The sequence below is a fragment of the Capricornis sumatraensis genome, chromosome 1, assembly GCF_032405125.1.
Source record: "Capricornis sumatraensis isolate serow.1 chromosome 1, serow.2, whole genome shotgun sequence".
In the NCBI taxonomy this organism is placed as follows: Eukaryota; Metazoa; Chordata; class Mammalia; order Artiodactyla; family Bovidae; genus Capricornis; species Capricornis sumatraensis.
Window position 1 is genome coordinate 104,852,212 of NC_091069.1, and position 23,541 is coordinate 104,875,752.

The 23,541-nt window shown below is 42.1% G+C and overlaps 1 protein-coding gene across 1 annotated transcript in view; it reads left to right on the forward strand.

Moving 5' to 3' along the window:
- ACOXL (acyl-CoA oxidase like) overlaps positions 1–23,541 on the forward strand; it is a 360,670-nt gene that overhangs the window by 181,737 nt on the left and 155,392 nt on the right. The window contains 1 exon segment of the mRNA XM_068967451.1: positions 21,147–21,300. Coding sequence (XP_068823552.1) covers positions 21,147–21,300 — 154 coding nt within the window.

Sequence of the window (23,541 nt, forward strand, 5' to 3'; positions counted from 1 at the left end):
CAGGAGCCATGAAGAATTTGGGAAGACTCAGACTGATGTTTTTCTGGAGTTTCTGAAAGAAACAGACTCAACCCATTAAAACTTTTCTGCCTCTGAAAAAGGTTCTGTTTATACTACTATTTTCAAAACTAGGTCAAGGTGTGTACACTGATGTGTTTGCAGGGGCTTGGGGGCATCACTACTGAATAAAAGAGCAGTAATCATGTTATCAAGTCAGGAGAGCTTCACATGCTACAGCTGGCTCTTACCTATGTCTCATAAGCCCCAGGTGTTGTCTGGGCAGTTGTATGCCATCACCACCTTGTGAATATCAGAAATTCAGGGATTTGCCTGAGACTGTGGCCCGGTGGTAAAGAATCTGCCTGCAGTGCAGGAGACACAAGATCCCTGGGTAGTGAGTAGGCATGTGTCTAACTGTATAAGAAGTTACCGGTTTTTCAGAAAGTTAGTACCATTTTATACTCTCTCATGCAATGTATGAGTGTTTCAGCTGCTCTGCATCCTTGCCAGCCATTGTTATTTTAATGTTTTGTCTTGTTTTGTTTTAATTTTTTTGTCTTTCTAACAGGTATAATTTTATTACCTTAGTACATAATGGACTTCCCTGATAGTTCAGTTGGTAAAGAATCCATCTGAAATTCAGGAGACACCAGTTTGATTCCTGGGTCCAGAAGATGCCCTGGAGAAGGAAAGGCTACCACCTACTGCAGTACTCTGGCCTGAGGAATCCCATGGACTGTATAGTCCATAGGTTCACAAAGAGTCGGACACAACTGAGCAAAATGATGCTGAGCGTCTTTTCATGTGCTTGCCTGCCATCTGTGTATTTTCTTCGGTGGAAGAAAATCAGTTCTTTTACCCATTTTTAAATTGGGGTGCTTATTTTTTTATTGTTAAGTCTGAGAGTTCTCTATATATTCTGGACAGAGTCTTTGATATCACATGTGATTTGTGTCTTCTCCTGGCCTGTCACTTTCCTTTTTATCCTCTTAAAAGTGTCTTGATCAGAGCAATAGTTTTAATTTTGATTTGACTTAATAGCTTTAAATTTTGATTTGTCTTGGAATTGAGTAATGTGAGTTTTTCTTTCTCCGAATTGTTTCGGCTCTTCTCAATGCTTTTTTGCCTTTTTGTACACATGTTAGAATCGTCTTGTAAATATCTACAAGATGGCTGACATTTTGCTTGAGATTGTGTTGAATCTATAGATCAGACTGGGGAGAATTAACTTCTTCATATTGAGACTTCCAGTTCATGAACACTGGGTTATCTCTCCGTTTTAAAAATTATTCTTACATTTCTACTCCAGTGTTTTGTAGTTTGTATATTTTATATAATATACATATTTATATATGTACAAACTTATACAACTAATTAAAACAAGCATTTTAATTAGTTATATAAATATATACATGTGTATTTACATATATATATAACTAATTAAAATACACATATATAAACACATATTTATATATGTGTATATTTATGTAACTAATTTGTATCTATTTAAATATTATATTTATGTATAATTATATCACTGCAGATGGTAACTGCAGCCATGAAATAAAAAGACACTTGCTCCTTGGAAGAAAAGTTATGACCAACCTATGCAGCTTATTAAAAAGCAGAGACATTACTTTGCCAACAAATGTCCATCTAGTCAAGGCTATGGTTTTTCCAGTAGTCATGTATGGATGTGAGAGTTGGAGTATGAAGAAAGATGAGCACTGAAGAATGGATGCTTTTGAACTGTGGTCTTGGAGAAGACTCTTGAGAGTCCCTTGGACTGCAAGGAGATCCAACTAGTCCATCCTAAAGGAAATCAGTCTTGAATATTCATTGAATATTCAGCACCGATGGTGAAGTTGAAACTCCAGTACTTTGGCCACTGATGTGAAGAATGGACTCATTGGAAAAGACCCTGATGCTGGGAAAGACTGAAGACAGGAGGAGAAGGGGATGACAGAGGATGAGATGGTTGGATGGTATCACCGACTCAATGGACATGAGTTTAAGTAAACTCCAGGAGTTGGTGATGGACAGGGAGGCCTGGCGTGCTGCAGTCCATGGGGTCACAAAGAGTTGGACACGACTGAACTGAACTTATAGCATCACTAGTGTATTTGCAAAGCAGAAATAGAGACACAAATGTAGAGAAGAAATGTATGGATTTCTTCATACCAAGGAGGAATTGGGGGGTGTGCAGAACTGGGAGATTAGGATTGGCACGTATACATTCCTGATGTTTTGCTCTCTCTCTCTCTCTTTCTCTCCCCTTCATCAGTTTGCATAGGTTTATCAATTACATTGTTTTTTCAAAAACCAGATTGAATGCAATCGACTTTCTCTATTGTTTTTCTGCTTTCAGTTTTACTGGGATCTGCTCCAATGTTGATTATTCCTTTCCTTCTCTTTGTTCTGCTTTAATTTATTCTCTCTCTCCCCCAAGGCTTTGGGGCCTTCCTTCTTGCCTAATCACTTAGTACAAAATTTTTTCTCTAAGCCTCACTGTAGCTATATCCCTCTGCTTTTGATATGCTCTATTTTCATTTTCACTTTCATTCAGTTCAAAGCTTCTGCTTTGACTTCTTTGGTTATTTAGAAGTGCTATTGTAGTACTTCTAGTACAAGAATATCTTATGAAAGATTCTCTTCTTTCAAACTTGAGGCTCAGGATGCACACACACACACACACGAATCTAATAAGTTCCACGTTGTGAAGAATATGTCTTCTGTTATAGTTGGGAGGATGGTTCTATAAATGTCCATTAGGTTAAGTTGGTTTATTGTGCTCTGCAGACCACGCACGTCCTTACTGCTTTTCTGCCTCTTGTTCTAAGAGAACCATACAGATTTGCCTATTTCTTCTTTCAGTTTTTATTAGTTTCTGTCTCTAGTATTTTGCCATTTTTAAGATGCATATACATGTAAGGATTATTGTATTTTCTTGGACACTTGATCCCTTTATCATCATGTAATTTTTCTCTTAATCCTTGAAAACATTCTTTGTCCTGAAATCTGTTTTGTCATATTACAGCTACTCCATGTTCCTTTGACTTAGTGTTTCATAGTACATCTTTATCATACATTTGTTTTTAACCTGGATATCCATTTGAAGTGGGTTTCTTTATAAAACAGAGGATAGTTAGGTCTTCGGAGAAGGCAATGGCACCCCACTCCAGTACTCTTGCCTAGAAAATCCTATGGATGGAGGAGCTTGGTGGGCTGCAGTCCATGGGGTCGCTAAGAGTCGGACACGACTGAGCAACTTCACTTTCACTTTTCACTTTCATGCATTGGAGAAGGAAACGGCAACCCACTCCAGTATTCTTGCCTGGAGAATCCCAGGAATGGGGGAGCCTGGTGGGCTGCTGTCTATGGGGTCGCACAGAGTTGGACACGACTGAAGCGACTTAGCAGCAGCAGCAGCAGCAGTTAGGTCTTGAATTTTTTTAAAAAATCTAACTTGAAAATCTCTGACTTTTAGCTGTTGTGTTTAGACCAATTGCATTTAAAGTGATTTGTTGATATGTTTGGATTAGTAGACAGCTGATTTTTATTTTTTCCATCTGTTTTTTGTTACTTTTCCCCTTTTTCTGCCTGCTCTTACATTGAATGAATATTGCTTATTATTCCATTTTCTCTCCTTGATTGACATTATTTATACTTCTTTTGAAAATATAATTGTTGACCCAGGGTTTACCGTACACATCCTTAGTGAGTTAGAGTCTACACTAAACTATTATCTGGCCTCCCCGGTAGTGTTAGGGCCTTAAACAGGGTAGTCCCAGTTCCTCCCTTGCATCCTCTTCCTGCTATTGTTGTCGCATAATTTACTTTAAAATATGCTGCAGATATGCAGTGCATTGCTACTGATTTTCTTATGCATAGTCATGTTTTAGATCAATTAAAAATAAGTAAAATAGAATTTTTTTACCTTTCTTTATTCAGTTGCCAACATTGTTGTTGTGTAGATCCAAATTTCTAATTGATACCATATTTGTTCTGCCTGAAGAATTTCTAACATTTCTTGTAAAAATAGGTCTGCTAGCAATGAACTCACCCCATTTTTTTGGAGAAAGTCTTTATTTCTCCTTTTTTTTTTTTTTTTAAAAAAAGACATTAGCGGCATACCCAGAATTCTGGGTTGATAGTTCATTTTTCTTTGAGCATCTTAACAATGTCACTGTATAGGCTTATTTTTTTCCATTTTATTTATTTAAGTTAAAGTACAATTGCTTTACAATGTTGTGTTAGTTTCTGCTGTACAACAACATGAAACAGCCATATGTATACATATTTCCCTTCCCTCTTGAGCCTTGTTCACACCCCACCATCCCACTTCCTATGTTCTATAATCTTCTTGATTTCTTGATTCACATGAAAAAACAGCCATCATTTTTCTGTCTGTTTCCCTGTATTTGCAGTATATTCCCACTTTAACTGCTTTTAGGAGTTTCTCTTATTCTTTGATTTTCAGGGTTTGATTATGTTGGCCTGGGTGTGGTTTTGTGGTTTTGTATGTCTGTGCTGTTTGGAGTTTGTTGAGCCTCTGGGATCTGTGGGTTGAAGTTTCTCATCAAATTTGGAAATATTTTGGCCATTATTTCTTTAAATTTTTCTTCTGCCTCTTTCTTTCTTTCCCTCTACACAGATGTTAACCTGCTTCATATTGTCTTACATGTCACTGAAGTTATATTCTTTTTTTAATAGATACTTCAATTTGGATAATGTCCATTGATCTGGTTTCAAGTTTTCTGATTCTTTTGTACACAATGTCCAATCTGCTAAAAAGTGCTGACCCCTCCCTGGAATTCTGTTCATCAAGGCTCCTTGAAGCTTTTGTTCTTTGGCGGCACTTTGGGAAAATATGATTTTTATTTTATCCACTTTCTTGCTATTATTAAGGTACCAACAGTTTCTGGTGTCCTTTTATATCTTAGCCCTGTGACATTTCTTTTACCCTTATTGATGTCATCTGAAATTGTCACTAACTCTCTACAAAATGTTGTTGTTTAGTCACTCAGTCATGTCTGACTCTTTGGGACCCCATGGACTGCAGCATGCCAGGCTTTCTTCTCATTCTATCACTATCTCCTGGAGTTTGCTCAAACTCATGTCTGTTGAGTCAGTGATGCCATCCAACCATCTCATCCTCTGTTGTCCCCTTTTCCTCCTGCCCTCAATCTTTCCCAGCATCAGGGTCTTTTCCAATGAGTCAGGTCTTTGAATCAGGTGGGTAACGTATTGGAGCTTCAGCTGTAGCATGAGTCCTTCCAATGAATATTCAGGGTTGATTTCCTTTAGGATTGACTGGTTTGCTCTCCTTGCAGTCTAAAGAACTCTCAAGAGTCTTCTCTAACAGCACAGTTCAAAGACCTCACATACCCCTTTTGATCTTACACTTCCTGACTTGCTTCAACTGAGCCAGATAATTCTTGACACAAAGGTTGGTTTTCAGTGATTCTCTGATGTGCTTTTTAAAAACTACAGACTCTCTGCACCTACTCCCATGATTCAGATTCACCTGATCTAGGGAGCATCCTAAGGAATCCAGAGTTATTATGCTCTTAAGTTCCTTGGTGATTCTTATGAGCAACCAGAGCTGAGAATTGCAGGAACTTTTTAAGGGAGTTTCCTAGCATGACCTGGAAATAATTTTCACTAATAGTTAAGAAGCAGCAGTATTAAGTTATCATGAACATTTATGGGTGGATCAAAATAACTTGACAATGAAACCTAAGAATGTTTTGCATGCCTGCCAAAAACAAACAAAATTTTTCCTTTGAATTTTTTGCCCAGTGGGATTTGTGATATTATGAAGAGGGAAGGGTGTCTATAAATTCTTAATCTACAGCTGACAAATCCGTGACAAAAGAAGTTACTGGACCGCATAACAAATAGGCACTAGATAGTCCACATTGATAAGTTTACATATATATATAAACACATACACATATTTGTATGCATGTGTATGTAAGTTTATATATATACACATATAAACATGCATCTTTATATATAACAAAAGTGTTATATGTATCTACATATTTCCTTTTTCTTCAGCTCCATCTTTATTATTTATTTATTATAAAAATAATAGTTATACTTTATTTTTATTTGAGGTATAGTTGCTTTTATTTTTTTTTTCATTTTAAAAAAAAATTTTTATTTTTACTTTATTTTACTTTACAATACGGTATTGGTTTTGCCATACATTGACATGAATAGTTGCTTTTACAATGTTGTGTTAGTCTCTGCTCTACAATGAAGTGAATCACCTCTAAGGATACATATGTCCCGTCCCTTTGGGTTTCCCCTTCCCCTCATCCTGCACATCTAGGTGACCGCAGAGCACTGAGCTGAGCGCCCTGTGCCTTATAGCAAGTTCCTGCCAGCTATCTAGTTTACACACAGTAGTGTATGTAGGTATGTCAATCCTGATTGCCCAGTTTGTTCCACCCTGTCCTTGCCCCCTGTGCCCACATATCTGTTCTTTATGTTTGTGTCTCTATTCCTGCCCTAGAAATAAGTTCATTTGCACTATTTTTCTAGATTCCCCATATATGCGCTGATATACAATCCTTGTTCTTCTCCTTCTAATTTACTTCATTCTGTATGACTGTTTCTAGGTCCATCACCACTACAGCTGATTCAATTTCATTCCTTGGAGAAGGAAATGGCAACCCACTCCAGTACTCTTGCCTGGAGAATCCCGTGGATGGAGGAGCCTGGAGGGCTACAGTCCACGGGGTCACAAAGAGTCGGACACGACTGAGTGACTTCACTTTCACTAAACATCATATACCTTGATTGTGTAAGAACTGTGTTGCCACTATCACTAAAGTTTAAAATTTCCCTCGATTTTTAGGGAGACACTCCTCAAAGGCCAATATCAGAGAAACAGAGAGCACAGTTATAGTTTAAGGTTTCAGGGAAGAATCGAGAGATAATAAATGAAAGTGAAAAAGTGAGAGTGTTAGCCGCTCAGTCATGTCCGACACTTTGTGACCCCACAGGCTGCAGCCCATCAGGGTCCTCTGTCCATGGAATTCTCCAGGCAAGAAGACTAGAGTGGGTTGCCCTTCCTTTCTCCAGAGGCTCTTCCTGACCCAGGGATCGAACGTGGGTCTCCTACATTGCAGGCTGATTCTTTACCATCTGAGCCACCAGGGAAACCCCAATAAATGGAAATTAACTGGTAAATAGAAAAATCAAAGGACCACGTGTCACGCATGAGTGAGGTAGTGTTGAACAGGGCACATCAGACATGCTCACCACACTGTCAATCTAATCGCCTCTGCTGCTGCTGCTGCTGCTAAGTCGCTTCAGTTGTGTCCGACTCTGTGCAACCCCATAGATGGCAGCCCACCAGGCTCTGCCATCCCTGGGATTCTCCAGGCAAGAACACTAAAGTGGGTTGCCATTTCCTTCTCCAATGCATGCAAGTGAAAAGTGAAAGTGAAGTCGCTCAGTCGTGCCCGACTCTTCACGACCCCATGGACTGCAGCCTACCAGGCTCCTCCGCCATGGGATTTTCCAGGCAAGAGTGCTAGAGTGGGAATTGACCCCAGGGCCTCCCTGATTTTCATGACCTTTACCTCCTCGGGCCCTCAGTGGCCTCTGGTCCAGTTCAGTGTCCCCAGCGTGGCTGTTTTCCCCAGCCTTGTTTTCCTTCTCTCTGTCCCCCAGTAGCAGCAGGAAGTGGACCCACTGAAAATCTGGTTAAAGGAATCCCCAGGACAAAGTGCTGCAACTGTGGGGAGAGATTGTCTGTGTTTTAAAACAATGCTGAAAAGAAGGTGGCATTCCTGTGACAAAGTCTGGCTTTCCTATTTCTCTCTCATTTACCAACCCTATTGCTTCTCCTCCTGGTGAGGAAATAGTTTAATGCAGTTGGTTGTTACATGACAAAATTTAATGCTAAGTACCTTTCCCCAACACCCTACTTAAAAAAAAATTATTTTTAAAGTTTGGCTGCACCAGGTCTTAGCTGCAGGGTGTGTGTGCCTGCGAACTCAGTCATGTCTGACTCTTTGTGACCCCAGGGATTGTAACCCCCCAGGCTCCTCTGTCCATGGGATTTTCCGGACAAGAATACTAGAATGGGTTGCCATTTCCTCCTCCGAGGGATCTTCCTGACCCAGGAATTGAACCCACAGCTCCTGCATTGGCAGGTGGATTCTTCACTGAGCCACCCAGAATCTACCTCCCTGATAAGGGATCGAACCTGAGTCCCCTGCATTGTAAGTGTGAAGTCTTAGCCACTGGGCCATTAGGGAAGTCTCCCCAAACACCCCGCTTTTTAAAAACTAAGGTTATCAAAACTTGGTTACAGGTTCCTTCCTCCAGTTCCTGTGGGCACAGTTCTACCAGTCAACTGACTTCAGTTTCAGGGTCTGGGTAACCTGAGGTTGGATGGGTTAGATGTTTGTTCAGTGCACTGGGTTCCATTCAAGTGTAGAGAAACAGTTGTGAGGGTCCAGAGCTGCGGGTGTATGTGGCTGGAGTTAGGTGATCAGGGAAAACACCCCACCAGCCAGGCTCAGCAGCCCTGCCTCTCTTCCCATCTAGTGTAATCAAAGCGCGAAGAGTCAGAGCTTCACGTCCCAGTAAAATGCAGGTCATGGAAGTGAATGGGACAGCTTCTTGCAGGGCGCATCACGTGTGTCCATGTCATCAGCGGTTGTATGGCCCCTTGCTAGTAGGGCTGCCAGGTAGATTGCGGTCTCCCAGATAACTCTGAGATTCAGATGGCTGACACACGGTTTTGTAGTCTCAGTGTGTTCCCAGGACTGCAACAGGGAGCGTGCTGTTAAACTAAAGATTAAGCACTGTTTATCTGAAATTCAGATTTTCCTGGGCGTGCTCTGCTTCTCTTTGTCGAATCTGGCAGTCTTGCTGGAGTCAGACGTGGTCCCTGCCACGTGGAGCTTTGCTGCTTCGTCTGGGTTTTGACAGTAGCGGGTTGGTAAGCGGATCTGGTTCCCAGATCCTTCTCCTTGCCCATTGCCTCTGCAAGTCTGGAAATGGGGTAGGCCTGCTTGGGCTTTAGCAAGCCCCCCGCCCCCCAGCCCACTCCACTCATGTCCTCTTGGCCTTGACAAGGAGGGGACAGAACCAGATGTCCTTTGGCACTTGCTTGCTCTAGAAGAGGCAGGACACATCTCCCACCTGGCTGCTCAGCTGCCGGGCAGAGCCGACTCAATGGGGAGGGGGCTGGCTCAATGGGGGTGTCTGTTCCAGGTGATGGGGGCCCCCTGAGGGGCCTGCCATGTCTTCCTCCCTCCTCTCCCCCTCCTCCCCTGATGTGTGGCAGGTCCCTCTCTAGGTCTGAGGACTTGAGAGCCAACAGAACCGTCACAGCCCTGCTGGGGTGGCCCCATGGCCGGGAAAACAGGTGGCCCGTGTCCCTGTGGCTGTGCTTGCCCATCCTTGGGTCACTTCTTATCCTTGGTGGGGCCCCTTCCTATGCTGGGGCTCCAGTGTCTTCCACGCATCCTGGCTCAGGGCTGTGCCCATGGGCTCCTGGCGCCCGGGCCTTACTGAACCTCTGTGTTCTCACTCACTATGACAGTAATTAGCGATTGTGATGGGAATGTTTCTGTTGGTGTTTAGTCGCTAAGTCGTGTCTGACTCATTGAGACCCCATTGATTGTAGCCCGCCAGACTCCTCTGTCCATGGGATTTCCCAGGCAAGATTAATGGAGTGAGTTGCCCTGCCCTCCTCCAGGGGCTCTTCCCAACTCAGGGATTGAACCCATGTCTCCTGCAGTGACAGGCAGCTTCTTTACTGCTCAGCCACCAGGGAAGCCCGTGTGGTGGGAATACATGCCATAACTAGTTGCTGTGTGGCCACTACCCCAAGACATCTCAGACTTTCCACACCCATCCTGCCAGTTATCACATTCTGGTCATTTTTCCTTCTACTGTGAAATCACTTAAAGCTCACCGTCTCCAGCATCTTGCCAGATCCCTCTCTTGGCTCTGTGCACCCCACGTCCAGCCTGGCCCCAGTCAAATCCATTCTGCACAAGCTCCATACCTGAGATGAAATCTGAATTCTTACCTGCCTGCTGGGACCCTCCCACGGGTTCTCTCTGTCTTTTGCACTGGAAGAAACTTGCTCCCTCATGTGATGCCCGGGGCACCTTCACCTGCCTGGCCCCTAAGACTCCCAACCCACCTGTCGCCTCTTCAGTCCTTCACCCAGGCCTGGATCAGCCTATTTCCTGCCTCAGCCTTTCTTACAGGCAGCCTCCCCCCTCGTCCCACCACTCACCTCTCACATCTTTGCCTCCCATCACCTGGTAGCTCATAGTCACCCTTCAAGACACAGTTCAGGTTGTCATGTGCCCTAACTCACCTTCTTCCCTGAGCCCCTCCTGGAATTTGTTGTCGTTCAGTCACTAAGTCATGTCTGACTCTTTGAGACCCCATGGACTGCAGCACACCAGGCTCCTCTGTCCTCCACTGAGGACAGACTCCTCCTGGAGTTTGCTCAGATTCCTGTCCACTGAGTTGGTGATGCTGTCTAACCACCTCATCCTCTGTTGTCCCCCTCTCCTCTTGCCCTCAATCTTTCCCAGCATCTGGGTCTTTTCCAATGAGTTGGCTATTTGCATCGGGTGGCCAAAGTATTGGAACTTTACCATCCATCCTTCCAATGAATGTTCAGTGTTGATTTCCTTTAGGATTCACTGGTTTGATCTCCTTGTTATCCAAGGGATTCTCGAGAGTCTTCTCCATCACCACAGTTCAAAAGCATCAATTCTTTGGCACTCAGCCTTCCTTACGATCCAACTCTCACATTCATACGTGACTACTGGAAAAGCCATAGCTTTGACTATACTTACCTTTCTGTTGGCAAAGTGATATCTCTGCTTTTTAAGATGCTATCTAGGTTTGTCATAGCTTTCCTTCCAAAGAGCAAGCATCTTTTAATTTCATGGTTGTAGTCGCTATCCACAGTGATTTTAGAGCCCAAGAAAATCAAATCGGTAACTGCTCCCACTCTCCTGAAATAAGGAGGGCTTACTATTGCTCTTGGAGCAGCATCCTGGCTCTTTTACTCATTGCACTGTGACTCTTGGTTTACCACCATGAATTCTTTGAGCATAGGAACTGTGGATCCTTAATTTCGCATCGCCACATCTATGAGTTGCCTGACTTTCTGCGTGGGGGTACTTGGGCTCAACTGAATGAAATTATCTTGTGTGATTACATCACTCTTGGCCATGAGGCTGTTTGGAGCTTTGCTATTAAATATTTTGATGGTTTTTGAAGCAGAAGTTATCCATTGTGAGGATGGCATCCAGGGCCTGTTGGCCAGGGCAGTTGGTTGTTGAAGTCTCTCCTTGGAATCATCTGGTGGGGTTTGCCACAAAATGAATTTCCTAGCTTAGAATGTCTCTGACAACTTCTTAAAAAGCTCAGTGGGTGTGAAGTGCCAGGCAGCAGGAGCATTTTAGGTTTGCCTCTCCTGTTATTTATTCCAGCCCACATGGGCAGCTCAGCAGTCCAGGCTGCGTTCCAGGCCAGGAGGGACCACTTCACCCTTGTGTTGCTGTCTTTTTTTTTTTTTTTTAGTGTGGATCACTTGTTTTTTCAAGCCTTTAAAATTTTTTTCATAATATTCCTTCTATTTTGTGTTTCAGTATTTGCGCTGTGAGGCATGTAGGATCTTATCTCTGCAACCAGTGACTGAACCCACACCCACTGCTTTGGGAGGTGAAGTCTTAAGCACTGGACCACCAAATGAGTCTGTCTTTATACTGAATCCAGGCCTTCTCATTTTGTCCAGGACCTGTAACTATAAAATTAAGATGATAGCTTGATATATATTCAGTTGCCTGTCATGTACCAGGCATTGTCCTAAGACTTTTACATGGAGTAAACTCATTAAATGTCTTTTTTTTTTAATTTTTAATTTTTACTTTATTTTGCTTTACAGTACTGTATTGGTTTTGCCATACATTGACATGAATCAGCCACGGGTGTACATGAGTTCCCCATCCTAAACCCCCCTCCCACCTCCCACCCCACATCATCTCTCTGGATCATCCCCGTGCACCAGCCGCAAGCATCCTGTATCCTGTATCGAACCTAGACGGGCGCTTCCTCATTTAGTACCTTGTGACAACTGACCAAGTTTCTGTCCTTGTTTGTAATGGATGTCTCCATATCACCCACCTAAAACTGTGCCTGGCGTAAAGTAAGATTTCATTAATATTTTTGAATAAATGAATGGATGGAACGATACTTCGTAGTCTCAGAAATTCACCCAAGGGAGCATTCCTGGTGGGCCAGTGGCTAAGACTCTCTTCTTCCAATGCAGGGGTCCCGGGTTCCATCTCCGTTCAGGGAACTAGATCCCGCTTGCCACAACTAAAGATCCTGCATGCCACAGCTAAGACCCAACACAGCCAAATAAAGAAATAAATATTAAAAAAAAAAAAAAGAAATTCACCAGAGTTCTATCCTTATAAAAAAATGGAGTTTCAAGAAAGGTAAGCTTCTTAGAGTTCTTCCACTAAATGAAGACTGCCTATAACTATAGATCAAATATTGCATACAGTGTAGTATATAACGTGCATAGTACTGTTTATGATACTGCTGAACTGCATTTTTAATATAATCCTGAAATCTTATTGCCAAAATGTCTTGTTTACTTTTATGTAACACAGATTTTGTAAGCAGAATCCTGCCCTCTTGCTGACTTACCAGTTTTAGAGATACTCAATCTGCACTTCTCCTGAGTATTGCTCGAGAGTGGCTTCTAACACTTCAAGTGGACGTAACCCGTAAACAAATACTTCATGTTTCTAGAGGCATTGCCTGTGAAATAAACAGGTTTGGAGATGTGGGATGTTTTTGCCACAGAATCCCTATTCCCTAATTTATCTTCCGGGCCCCTCCAAGTTTCTTATATCAGACTTTCTTAAGACATGTGCCCCTTGAACTCTTACATATCCTGAACCCAGAAGGGTTTCTCAGAGCTCCTCGGCAAGCAGGCGTGAGAGTCTGACAATGGATAAGTGCCACTTGGTTCAGTTCAGTTCAGTCGCTCAGTCGTGTCCAACTCTCTGCAACCCCATGAACCGGGGCACACCAGGCTCCCTGTCCATCACCAACTCCCAGAGTCTACCCAAACTCATGTCCATTGAGTCGGTGGTACCATCCAACCATCTCATCCTCTGTTGTCCCCTTCTCCTCCTGCCCTCAATCTTTCCCAGCATCAGGGTCTTTTCAAATGAGTCAGTTCCTTGCATCACATGGCCAAAGTATTGGAGTTTCAGCTTCAGCATCAGTCCTTCCAATGAACACCTAGGACTGATCTCCTTTAGGATGGACTGGTTGGATCTCCTTGCAGTCCAAGAGACTCTCAAGAGTCTTCTCTAACACCACAGTTCAAAAGCATCAATTCTTCGGCACTCAGCTTTCTTCACAGTCCAACTCTCACATCCGTACATGACTACAGGAAAAACCATAGCCTTGACTAGACAGACCTTTATTGTCAAAGTAATGTCTCTGCTTTTTAACATGCTGTCTAGGCTGGTCATAGATTTCCTTCCAAGGAGTAAGCATCTTTTAATTTCATGGCTGCAATCACCATCTGCAGTGATTTTGGAGCCCAGAAAAATAAAGTCAGCCACTGTTTCCACTGTTTTCCCATCTATATGCCATGAAATGATGGGACCGGATGCCATGATCTTAGTTTTCTGAATGTTGAGCTTTAAGCCAACTTTTTCACTCTCCTCTTTCACTTTCATCAAGAGGCTCTTTAGTTCCTCTTCACTTTGTGCCATAAGGGTGGTGTCATCTGCATATCTGAGGTGATTGATATTTCTCCCAGCAATCTTGATTCCAGCTTGTGCTTCTTCCAGCCCAGTGTTTCTCATGATGTACTCTGTGTATAAGTTAAATAAGCAGGGTGACAATATACAGCCTTGACATACTCCTTTTCCTATTTGGAATCAGTCTGTTGTTCCATGTCCAGTTCTAACTGCTGCTTCCTGACCTGCATATACGTTTCTCAAGAGGCAGATCAGGTGGTCTGGTATTCCCATCTCTTTCAGAATTTTCCACAGTTGATTGTGATCCACACAGTCAAAGGCTTTGGCATAGTCAACAAAGCAGAAATAGATGTTTTTCTGGAACTGTCTTGCTTTTTCGATGATCCATTGGATGTTGGCAATTTGATCTCTGGTTCCTCTCCCTTTTCTAAAATCAGCTTGAACATCTGGACATTCATGGTTCACATATTGCTGAAGCCTGGCTTGGAGAATTTTGAACATTACTAGCGTGTGAGATGAGTGCAATTGGGTGGTAGTTTGAGCATTCTTTGGCATTGCCTTTCTTTGGAATTGGAATGAAAACTGACCTTTTCCAGTCCTGTGGCCACTGCTGAGTTTTCCAAATTCGCTGGCATATTGAGTACAGCAGTTTCACAGCATCATCTTTCAGGATTTGAAATAGCTCACCTGGAATTCCATCACCTCCACTAGCTTTGTTCGTAGCGATGCTTCCTATGGCCCACTTGACTTCACATTCCAGGATGTCTGGCTCTAGATGAGTGATCACACCATCGTGATTATCTTGGTCGTGAAGATCTTTTTTGTACAGTTCTTCTGTGTATTCTTGCCACCTCTTCTTAATATGTTCTGCTTCTGTTAGGTCCATACCATTTCTGTCCTTTATTGAGCCCATCTTTGCATGAAATGTTCTGTTGGTATCTCTAATTTTCTTGAAGAGACCTCTAGTCTTTCCCATTCTGTTGTTTTCCTCTATTTCTTTGCATTGATCGCGAAGGAAGGCTTTCTTATCTCTCCTTGCTATTCTTTGGAACTCTGCATTCAGATGCTTATATCTTTCCTTTTCTCCTTTGCTTTTCACTTCTCTTCTTTTCATAGCTATTTGTAAGGCCTCCCCAGACAGCCATTTTGCTTTTTTGCATTTCTTTTTCTTGGGGATGGTCCTGATCCCTGTCTCCTGTACAATGCCACGAACCTCCATCCATAATTCATCAAGTACTCTGTCTATCAAATCTAGTCCCTTAAATCTCTTTCTCACTTCCACTGTATAATCATAAGGGATTTGATTTGGGTCATACCTGAATGGTCTAGTAGTTTTCCCTAGTTTCTTCAATTTAAGTCTGAATTTGGCAATAAGGATTCATGATCTGAGCCACGGTCAGCTCCTGGTCTTGTTTTTGCTAACCGTGTAGAGCTTCTCCATCTTTGGCTGCAAGGAATATAATCAGTCTGATTTCAGTGTTGGCCTTCTTGTGATATCCATGTGTGGAGTCTTCTCTTGTGTTGTTGGAAGAGGGTGTTTGCTATGACTAGTGTGTTCTCTTGGCAGTACTCTATGAGCCTTTGTCCTGCTTCATTCTGTACTCCAAGGCCAAATTTGCCTGTTACTCCAGGTGTTTCTTGACTTTCTAAGTGCCACTAGGGGAACCACTGTGCCTGGCAGTTGGTCATTCTTCCTCAGTAGGGCCCGTGTCCTGTCAGTGTTCATCTCATTACTTAAAATTCCTTTTCTTTAAAATTTTTATTTATTTATTTCTTCTCTTTATTTTTGTTGTTTAGTCATTCAGTCGTGTCCAATTCTTTGTGACCCCCATGGACTGCAGCATGCCAGGCTTCCCTGTCATTCACAGTCTTCTGGAGCTTGCTCAAACTCATGTCCGTTGAATCAGTGATGCCATCCAACCACCTCATCCTCTGTAATCCGCTTCTTCTCCTGCCTTCAATTTTCTCCAGCATCAAGGTCTTTCCCAATGAGTCGGCTCTTCACATTTATTTTCAGGTTTTTAATTGGAGGAAAATTACTTTACACTGTTGCGTTGGTTTCTGGTGTACAACAATGAGAAACAGTTGTAATTATACATATATACATACATACATACATATATATATATATATATATACACATACATATATATACACACACACACACACACACACACACATATATATATATATAAACACACACACACACACACACACCCATATATATATCCCCTCCCTCTTGAGCCTCCTCTTCCCCCCTAAGAAAAAAATCTTAGGCTAGTATTGCAAAGAAATCTTACCAAATCTCTTCTAAGAGAGCCTCAGTGATTCTTCCTTTTCTTAGTCAATGTATTTCCCACCCGTTTCCATGCTGGGGAACATCCAGGGATGTGTGTGTGTGTGTGTGTGTATATATATATTTAGGGAGGTCAGAGGGGAATCAGGTACAGCTTTTTAAATGGCCAGTGCTGAGGTTTTCTGAGAGTCACTGCACTGCAGCGACACCCCTGGGCATGGGTGACTGCCCCCCAGCCTAGGGTTAGAGTGCTGCCCACTCCCTCTGGGCACTGACATGCACATTGCTCACAGCAGATACGGTGTGCTCAGTCACTCAGTCCTGTCTGACTCTGTGACCCTGCGGACTGTAGCCTGCCAGGCTCCTTTGTCCGTGGGATTTTCTAGGCAAGAACACTGGAGTGGGTGGCCATTCCCTCTCCCAGGGAATCATCTCCACCCAGGGATCACTGCACAGCACAGGGGGCTCTATGCAGCGTTCTGTGGTGAACGAAACAGGAAGGGAGCCCTTCAAGAAAGGGGATACATTTATTTATAGAGCTGATTCACTTTGCTGGACAGTAGACTCTAACACAGCACTGTAATGCACACACATACACAATGTTAGTTGCTCAGTTGTGTCTGACTCTTTTTGCGACCCCCCCTGGACTGTAGCGCACCAGGCTCCTCTGTCCATGGGATTCTCCAGGCAATAATACTGGAGTGGGTAGCCATTTCCTTCTTCAGGGGATCTTCCCGAACCAGAATCAAACCTGCATCTTCTTCATTGCTTACCAGTCACCTGGGAAGCCCAGTGAAAGAAGATATGGTCAGACAATAGACCATAAAAAAGAGTTTTATGATCATTAGTTAGCCGAGAAATGCAAATTCAAAACATGAGGATTATCATTGCATATCCGTTTGTTGTTGTTCAGTTGCCCAGTTGTGTCCGACTTTTTGCAATCCCATGGACTGCAGCATGCCCGGCTTCCATGTCCCTCACCATCTCCCAGAGTTTGCCTGAGTTCATGTTTGATGAGCTCATCAAACATATTCACTTTTGAGTTCATGTTTAATGAGTTCATTGGTGATGCTGTCTAGCCATCTCCTTCTCTGATGCCCTCTTCTTCTTCTGCCCTCAATCTTTCCCAGCATCAAGGACTTTTCCAATGAGTCTTCTGTTTGCATCAGATAACCAAAATACTGGAGCTTCAGCTTCAGCATAAGCCCTTCCAGTGACGGTTCAGGATTTATCTTCCTTAAGATTGATTGGTTTGATCTCCTTGCTGTCCAAGGGACTATCAGGAGTCTTCTCTAGCATGACAGTTCATATTCATCAATTCTTTGGCTTCCAGCTCTCACAACTGTATGTGACCACTGGGAAAACTATAGCTTTGACTATATGGACCTTTGTTGGCAGAGTAATGTCTCTGCTTTTCAACACACTATCTAGGTTTGTCATCTGCTGTTAATAAAGCTGTTAATAATTCTAATGGATGCGATGAAATTCCAGAACTATTCAAGTCCCTAAAGGATGATTCCATCAAGGTTTTACATTCATTATGTCAGCATATCTGGAAGACCCAGCAGTGGCCACAAGACTGGAAAAGGTCTATCGTCGTCATCCCAAATCCCCAGAAGGGTAATACCAAAGAATGTGCTAACCATCGGACTGTCACACTCATCTCCCACACTAGTAAGGTCATGCTTAAAATCTTGCATGCTGGGCTTCAGCATTATGTGAACCAAGAACTTCCAGATGTCCAAGCTGGGTTTAGAAATGGAAGAAAAACTAGAGATCAAATTGCCAACAATCACTGGATTATAGAAAAAATGAGGTAATTTCAGAAAAACATCCATCTCTGTTTCATTGACTATGCTAAAGCCTTTGACTGGATCATGTCAAACTGTGGAAAGCTCTCAGAGAGATGGGAATACCAGACCATCATACCTGTCTCCCGAGAAACCTGTATGTGGGTCAAGAAGCAACAGTTAGAACCTGATATGGAACAACTTACTGGTTCAAAATTGAGAAAGGTTCAAAATTGTCATAAAAGGGCTGTTTGCTGTCACCCTGTTTGTTTAACCTATATGCTGAGCACATGATGAGAAATGCCAGGCTGGATGAGTTACAAGCTGGAATCAAGATAGGCAGGAGAAACATCGACGACCTCAGAGATGCATATGATACTACTCTAATGGCAGAAAGCGAAGAGGAACCAAAGAACCTCTTGATGAGGGTGAAGGAGGAGAGTGAAAGGGCCCGCTTAAGACTAAATATTAAAAAAATTAAGAGCATGGCATCTGGCCACATTACTGCATGGCAAATAGAAGGGGAAAAGATGGAGGTAATGACAGATTTCCTCTTCTTGGACTCTAAAATTATTGCAGAGGGTGAATGCAGCCATGAAATCAGAAGACTCTTGCTTCTTGGCAGTAAAGTGATGACATATCCATTGGGATGACTAAAATGAGAAGGACTGCAAAGATGGCTTGTTGGCTGGAACAACTAGGATTCCCTGCACTGCTAGTAGGAACGTAAAGTTGCACAGCCACTTTGGAAAATTGTTTGGCAGTTTCTTAAAAAGTTAAAAATACGTCTTCCATATGACCCAGTCATTTTGCTCCTACATGTTTACTCAAGAGAAATAAAGACATATGTCTCCTCTAAGATTTTTACATGAAGTTTCTTAGCAGCTTCACTTGTTGTAGCTCCAAACTGGAAGAAATGAAAATGTTCGTCAAGTGAATGCATAAATGAAATATAATGTATGTGTTTCATAGAATGGAATTCTGGCCAGCAATGAAAAGAAACAACTACTAATACATGGTACAATATGGATGGACGGATGGATCTCATGACGATACACTGACTGAGAAAAGCAAGAAGGACATGCACTGTATAACCCCATTTACATAAAATGCAAACTAATCCATACTAACAAAGAGCTGGTCGGTGGTTGTCCAGAGATGGGAGGAGGAGGAGGAGATGGACTGCAAAAAGGGATGAGGCATTCTTTAGAAAGCATTCTGTAGGTTGATTGTGGTGATATTCTTGTGGGTACATAGAATTGTCAAAACTCTTTAAATGGTGCACTTTGAATAATTCAATCTGTTGCGAATAAATTAATCCTCAGTAACGTTGATAAAGAAAAAAAGAAACTGTTTGTTTAAAGCAAAAATAGCAATGAAGTTTGTAACATATATAGAACATATTTTTGTCTCAGCAGTGACATAATGGATGGAAGAATGAAAAGGAATTATGTATTGTATTATTACAAGGGTCCTACATTATCCTTGAAGTGGTATAACACTATTTGAGGGAAAAATGTCATAAGTTAAAGTAGCATGTTTTAGGCCATAGAAAAATTGCTGAAAAAATGAGTAACAGTTTAAAATCTAACACTGGCATACAAATGATTATTCAAAAGATAATCATTAATAATGATTAATCAAAAGAAGACTGGAGCAGAGGGAAGAGGACATATGGGATAAACAGGAGAAAACTTGTGAGGCAGCAGTTTTAAATTGTCATGTTAATAATTACATTGAATTAAATGATTTAAACACTCCTATTTTCAGATTGTCAGACATGATAAATTAAGACTGAACTAGATGCTTCTACAGGAAACTCACTTAAAATTAAAGACAAATAGGTTACAAGTATGAGAATAAAAAATTTACACCTGCAAACATTAACCATAAAAGAGCCGGAGTGGATTTACTAATATTGGATAAAGTAGACCTCAGAAAAAGGAACATTACCAGAGGTAAAGAAGATCACTTCATGATGACTAAGGAGTCTACTCATCAAGAAGATGAAACAGTCTAAATGTGTATGAATTCCACAAAACAGCATCAAAATACAGGAAGCAAAACTGGGAAGCACTGAAAGGGAAAAGGAACAAATCCTCACGTATAGTTGCAGACATCAGCCCTTCTCTCTGGGTAATCGATGAAACAGACAGAAGACCAGTGATGCTGTAAATCATATGACGAGCATTACTGACAGACCCAGTGGCGTTTGTCAATCACTCTGTTGGGCACGAGCAGAATACCCACTCTTCTCAGGGGCACGTAGATCATGTGTCAAGACAGACCATGTAGATTTAGAATGACTGACATGATACAAAGTATATTCTCTGGTTAGAATGAAATTAAGCTACCATTAATAACAGAAAAATATCCTGAATAATCCTTACATACAAGGAAACCAAATAATACACATCATTCATAGGTCAAAGTAGAAATCACAGGGAAATTAGAAAATATTTTGAATGGAGATGAACACAGTTTATCAAAATTTGTGGTATGCAACTAAAATAGTACTCAGAGAAAAATGTATTCCTTTAGGTGTTTACAACACAAAAGAAAGGTCTAAAACCACTGGAATAAATTTCTATTTTAAGAGACTATAAAAAGATGAACAAGTTAAACCCAAAGTAAGTATAAAGAATAATAAAAATGAAATAAGAAATGGTCAAATAATAGAGAATAAACAAGCCCCAAACTATTTTTCTTTCAATAAATAAATAAAATTGAAAGACCTTTAAATCATCCCACCCTCACCTGCTCCCACTGAGTCCAAAAGTCTATTCTTTATGTCTGTGTCTGCTTTGCTGGCCTGCATGTAGGATCATCGGTACCATCTTTCTACACTGATGCGGAAAAATAGACACAAGTTACCACTGTCTAGAATGAAAGATAGGACTTTAATATAGATCCCACAGACATTGAAAGGATAAAATTAAATATCATTATTATTGATGTGATGTTAACATAATGCCAATACATTTGACAGCATATATGAAATAGACAAATTTCTTGAAAGATGCATAGTACCAAAAGTGACACAAAAAGAACCAGAAACCTGAATAGCTTTGACGTTACTTGTGAAATCCATTAAATACTTGAAAAAGGAAACATACTGATTTTACACAAATTCTTTCAGAAAAGGGAAAACTAATTTTAGGAGCATCCCAACACCAAAACCCAAAGAAATTGTGAGACCCCTCTCCCGGATGAGCACATGTGCTCAGGACACACTGCACCCATCAGCAGCCTCCACTTGTCTTGCAGGTATGCCAGCACCCTTCTGGATGAGGACATCTTCTGTGGGAAGGAGCTTGTCAGCAGTCGCACACTGCAGTCGCTGGTGGCAGGGCTGAAGGCCTACAGCACCTGGGAGAACGTCAGCTGCCTGCAGGACTGTCGCGAATGCACCGGAGGCATGGTGAGTGCCCTCGGATCCCTCGGGCCACCGGTCCAGCAGAGCCTGCATGGTTACAGATTACAGGCTACACATACAGCATGTGTTGGGGAAGGACCGTGTGGCCAGTGGGCTTTGGAACCAGGTGAAATTCCCATCTGCCCTTGTGACTCTGGGTGCACCCCTTAGCCTTGTCATCTGTGCATGTCCATCTTCTCTGATGCTGCCAGACAGATGCAGACCATGCCTGTAAAATACTGGGTCCGTGGAGGCCCTCAGTACCTGTCATGAAACTTGGTGGTGGTGAGTTGTTGACAATATAGGAAAGGGCCAACAGGGGCCAGATGATCCAAGCTCGGCTCCAGTGTTTCTTTTTTTCTTTTAATTTTTATTGTTACTTTATTTTGCTTTACAATACTGTATTGGTTTTGCCATACATTGACATGAATCAGCCATGGGTGTACATGAGTTCCCAATCCTGAACCCCCTCCCACCTCCCACCCCATATCATCTCTCTAGATCATCCCTATGCACCAGCTCCAAGCATCCTGTATCCTATATTGAACATAGACTGGTGATTCGTTTCTTACCTGATAGTATACATGTTTCAATGCCATTCTGCCAAATCATCCCACCCTCTCCCTCTCCCACAGAGTCTAAAAGTCCGTTCTATAGATCTGTGTCTCTTTTGCTGTCTCGCATAGAGGGTTATCATTACCATCTTTCTAAATTCCATATATATGTGTTAGTATACTGTATTGGTGGAGAAGGCAATGGCGCCCAACTCCAGTACTCCTGCCTGGAAAATCCCATGGACGGAGGAGCCTGGTGGGCTGCAGTCTGTGGGGTCGCTAAGAGTTGGACACGACTGAGTGACTTCACTTTCACTTTTCACTTTCATGTATTGGAGAAGGAAATGGCAACCCACTCCAGTGTTCTTGCCTGGAGAATCCCAAGGATGGCGGAGCCTGGTGGGCTGCATAGTCCAGTCTGTGGGGTTGCATAGAGTCGGACACGACTGAAGCGACTTAGCAGCAGTAGCAGCAGCAGCATACTGTATTGTTGTTTTTCTTTCTGGCTTACTTCACTATGTATAATAGGCTCCAATTTCATCCATCTCATTAGAACTGACTCAAATGTATTCTTTTTAATGGCTGAGTAATACTCCGTTGTGTATATGTACCACAGCTTTCTTATCCATTTGTCTGCTGACGGACATCTAGGTTGTTTCCATGTCCTGGCTATTATAAACAGTGCTGCAATGAACATTGAGGTACACGTGTCTCTTTCAGTTCTGGTTTCCTCGGTATGTATGCCCAGCAGTGGGATTGCTGGGGCATAAGGCAGTTCTATTTGCAATTTTTTAAGGAATCTCCACACTGTTCTCCATAGTGGCAGTACTAGTTTGCATTCCCACCAACAGAGTAAGAGGGTTCCCTTTTCTCCACACCCTACCCAGCATTTACTGCTTGCAGACTTTTGGATTGCAGCCATTCTGACTGGTGTGAAATGGTACCTCATTGTGGTTTTGATCTGCATTCTCTGATAATGAGTGATGTTGAGCATCTTTTCCTGTGTTTGTTACCCATCCGTATGTCTTCTTTGGAGAAATGTCTATTTAGTTCTTTGGCCCATTTTTTGATTGGGTTATTTATTTTTCTGGAATTAAGCTGCAGGAGTTGCTTGTATATTTTTGAGATTAGTTGTTTTTCAGTTGCTTCTTTTGCTATTATTTTCTCCCATTCTGAAGGCTGTCTTTTCACCTTGCTATATTTTCCTTTGTTGTGCAGAAGCTTTTAATTTTAATTAGATCCCATTTGTTTATTTTTGCTTTTATTTCCAGTATTCTGGGAGGTGGGTCATAGAGGATCCTACTGTGATTTATGTCGGAGAGTGTTTTGCCTATGTTCTCCTCTAGGGGTTTTATAGTTTCTGGTCTTACGTTTAGATCTTTAATCCATTTTGAGTTTATTTTTGTGTATGGTGTTAGAAAGTGATCTGGTTTCATTCTTTTACAAGTGGTTGGCCAGTTTCCCCAGCACCACTTGTTAAAGAGATTGTCTTTAATTCATTGTATATTCTTGCCTCCTTTGTCAAAGATAAGATGTCCATAGGTGTGTGGATTTATCTCTGGGCTTTCTGTTTTGTTCCATTGATCTATATTTCTGTCTTTGTGCCAGTACCATACTGTCTTGATGACTGTGGCTTTGTAGTAGAGCCTGAAGTCAGGCAGGTTGATTTCTCCAGTTCCATTCTTCTTTCTCA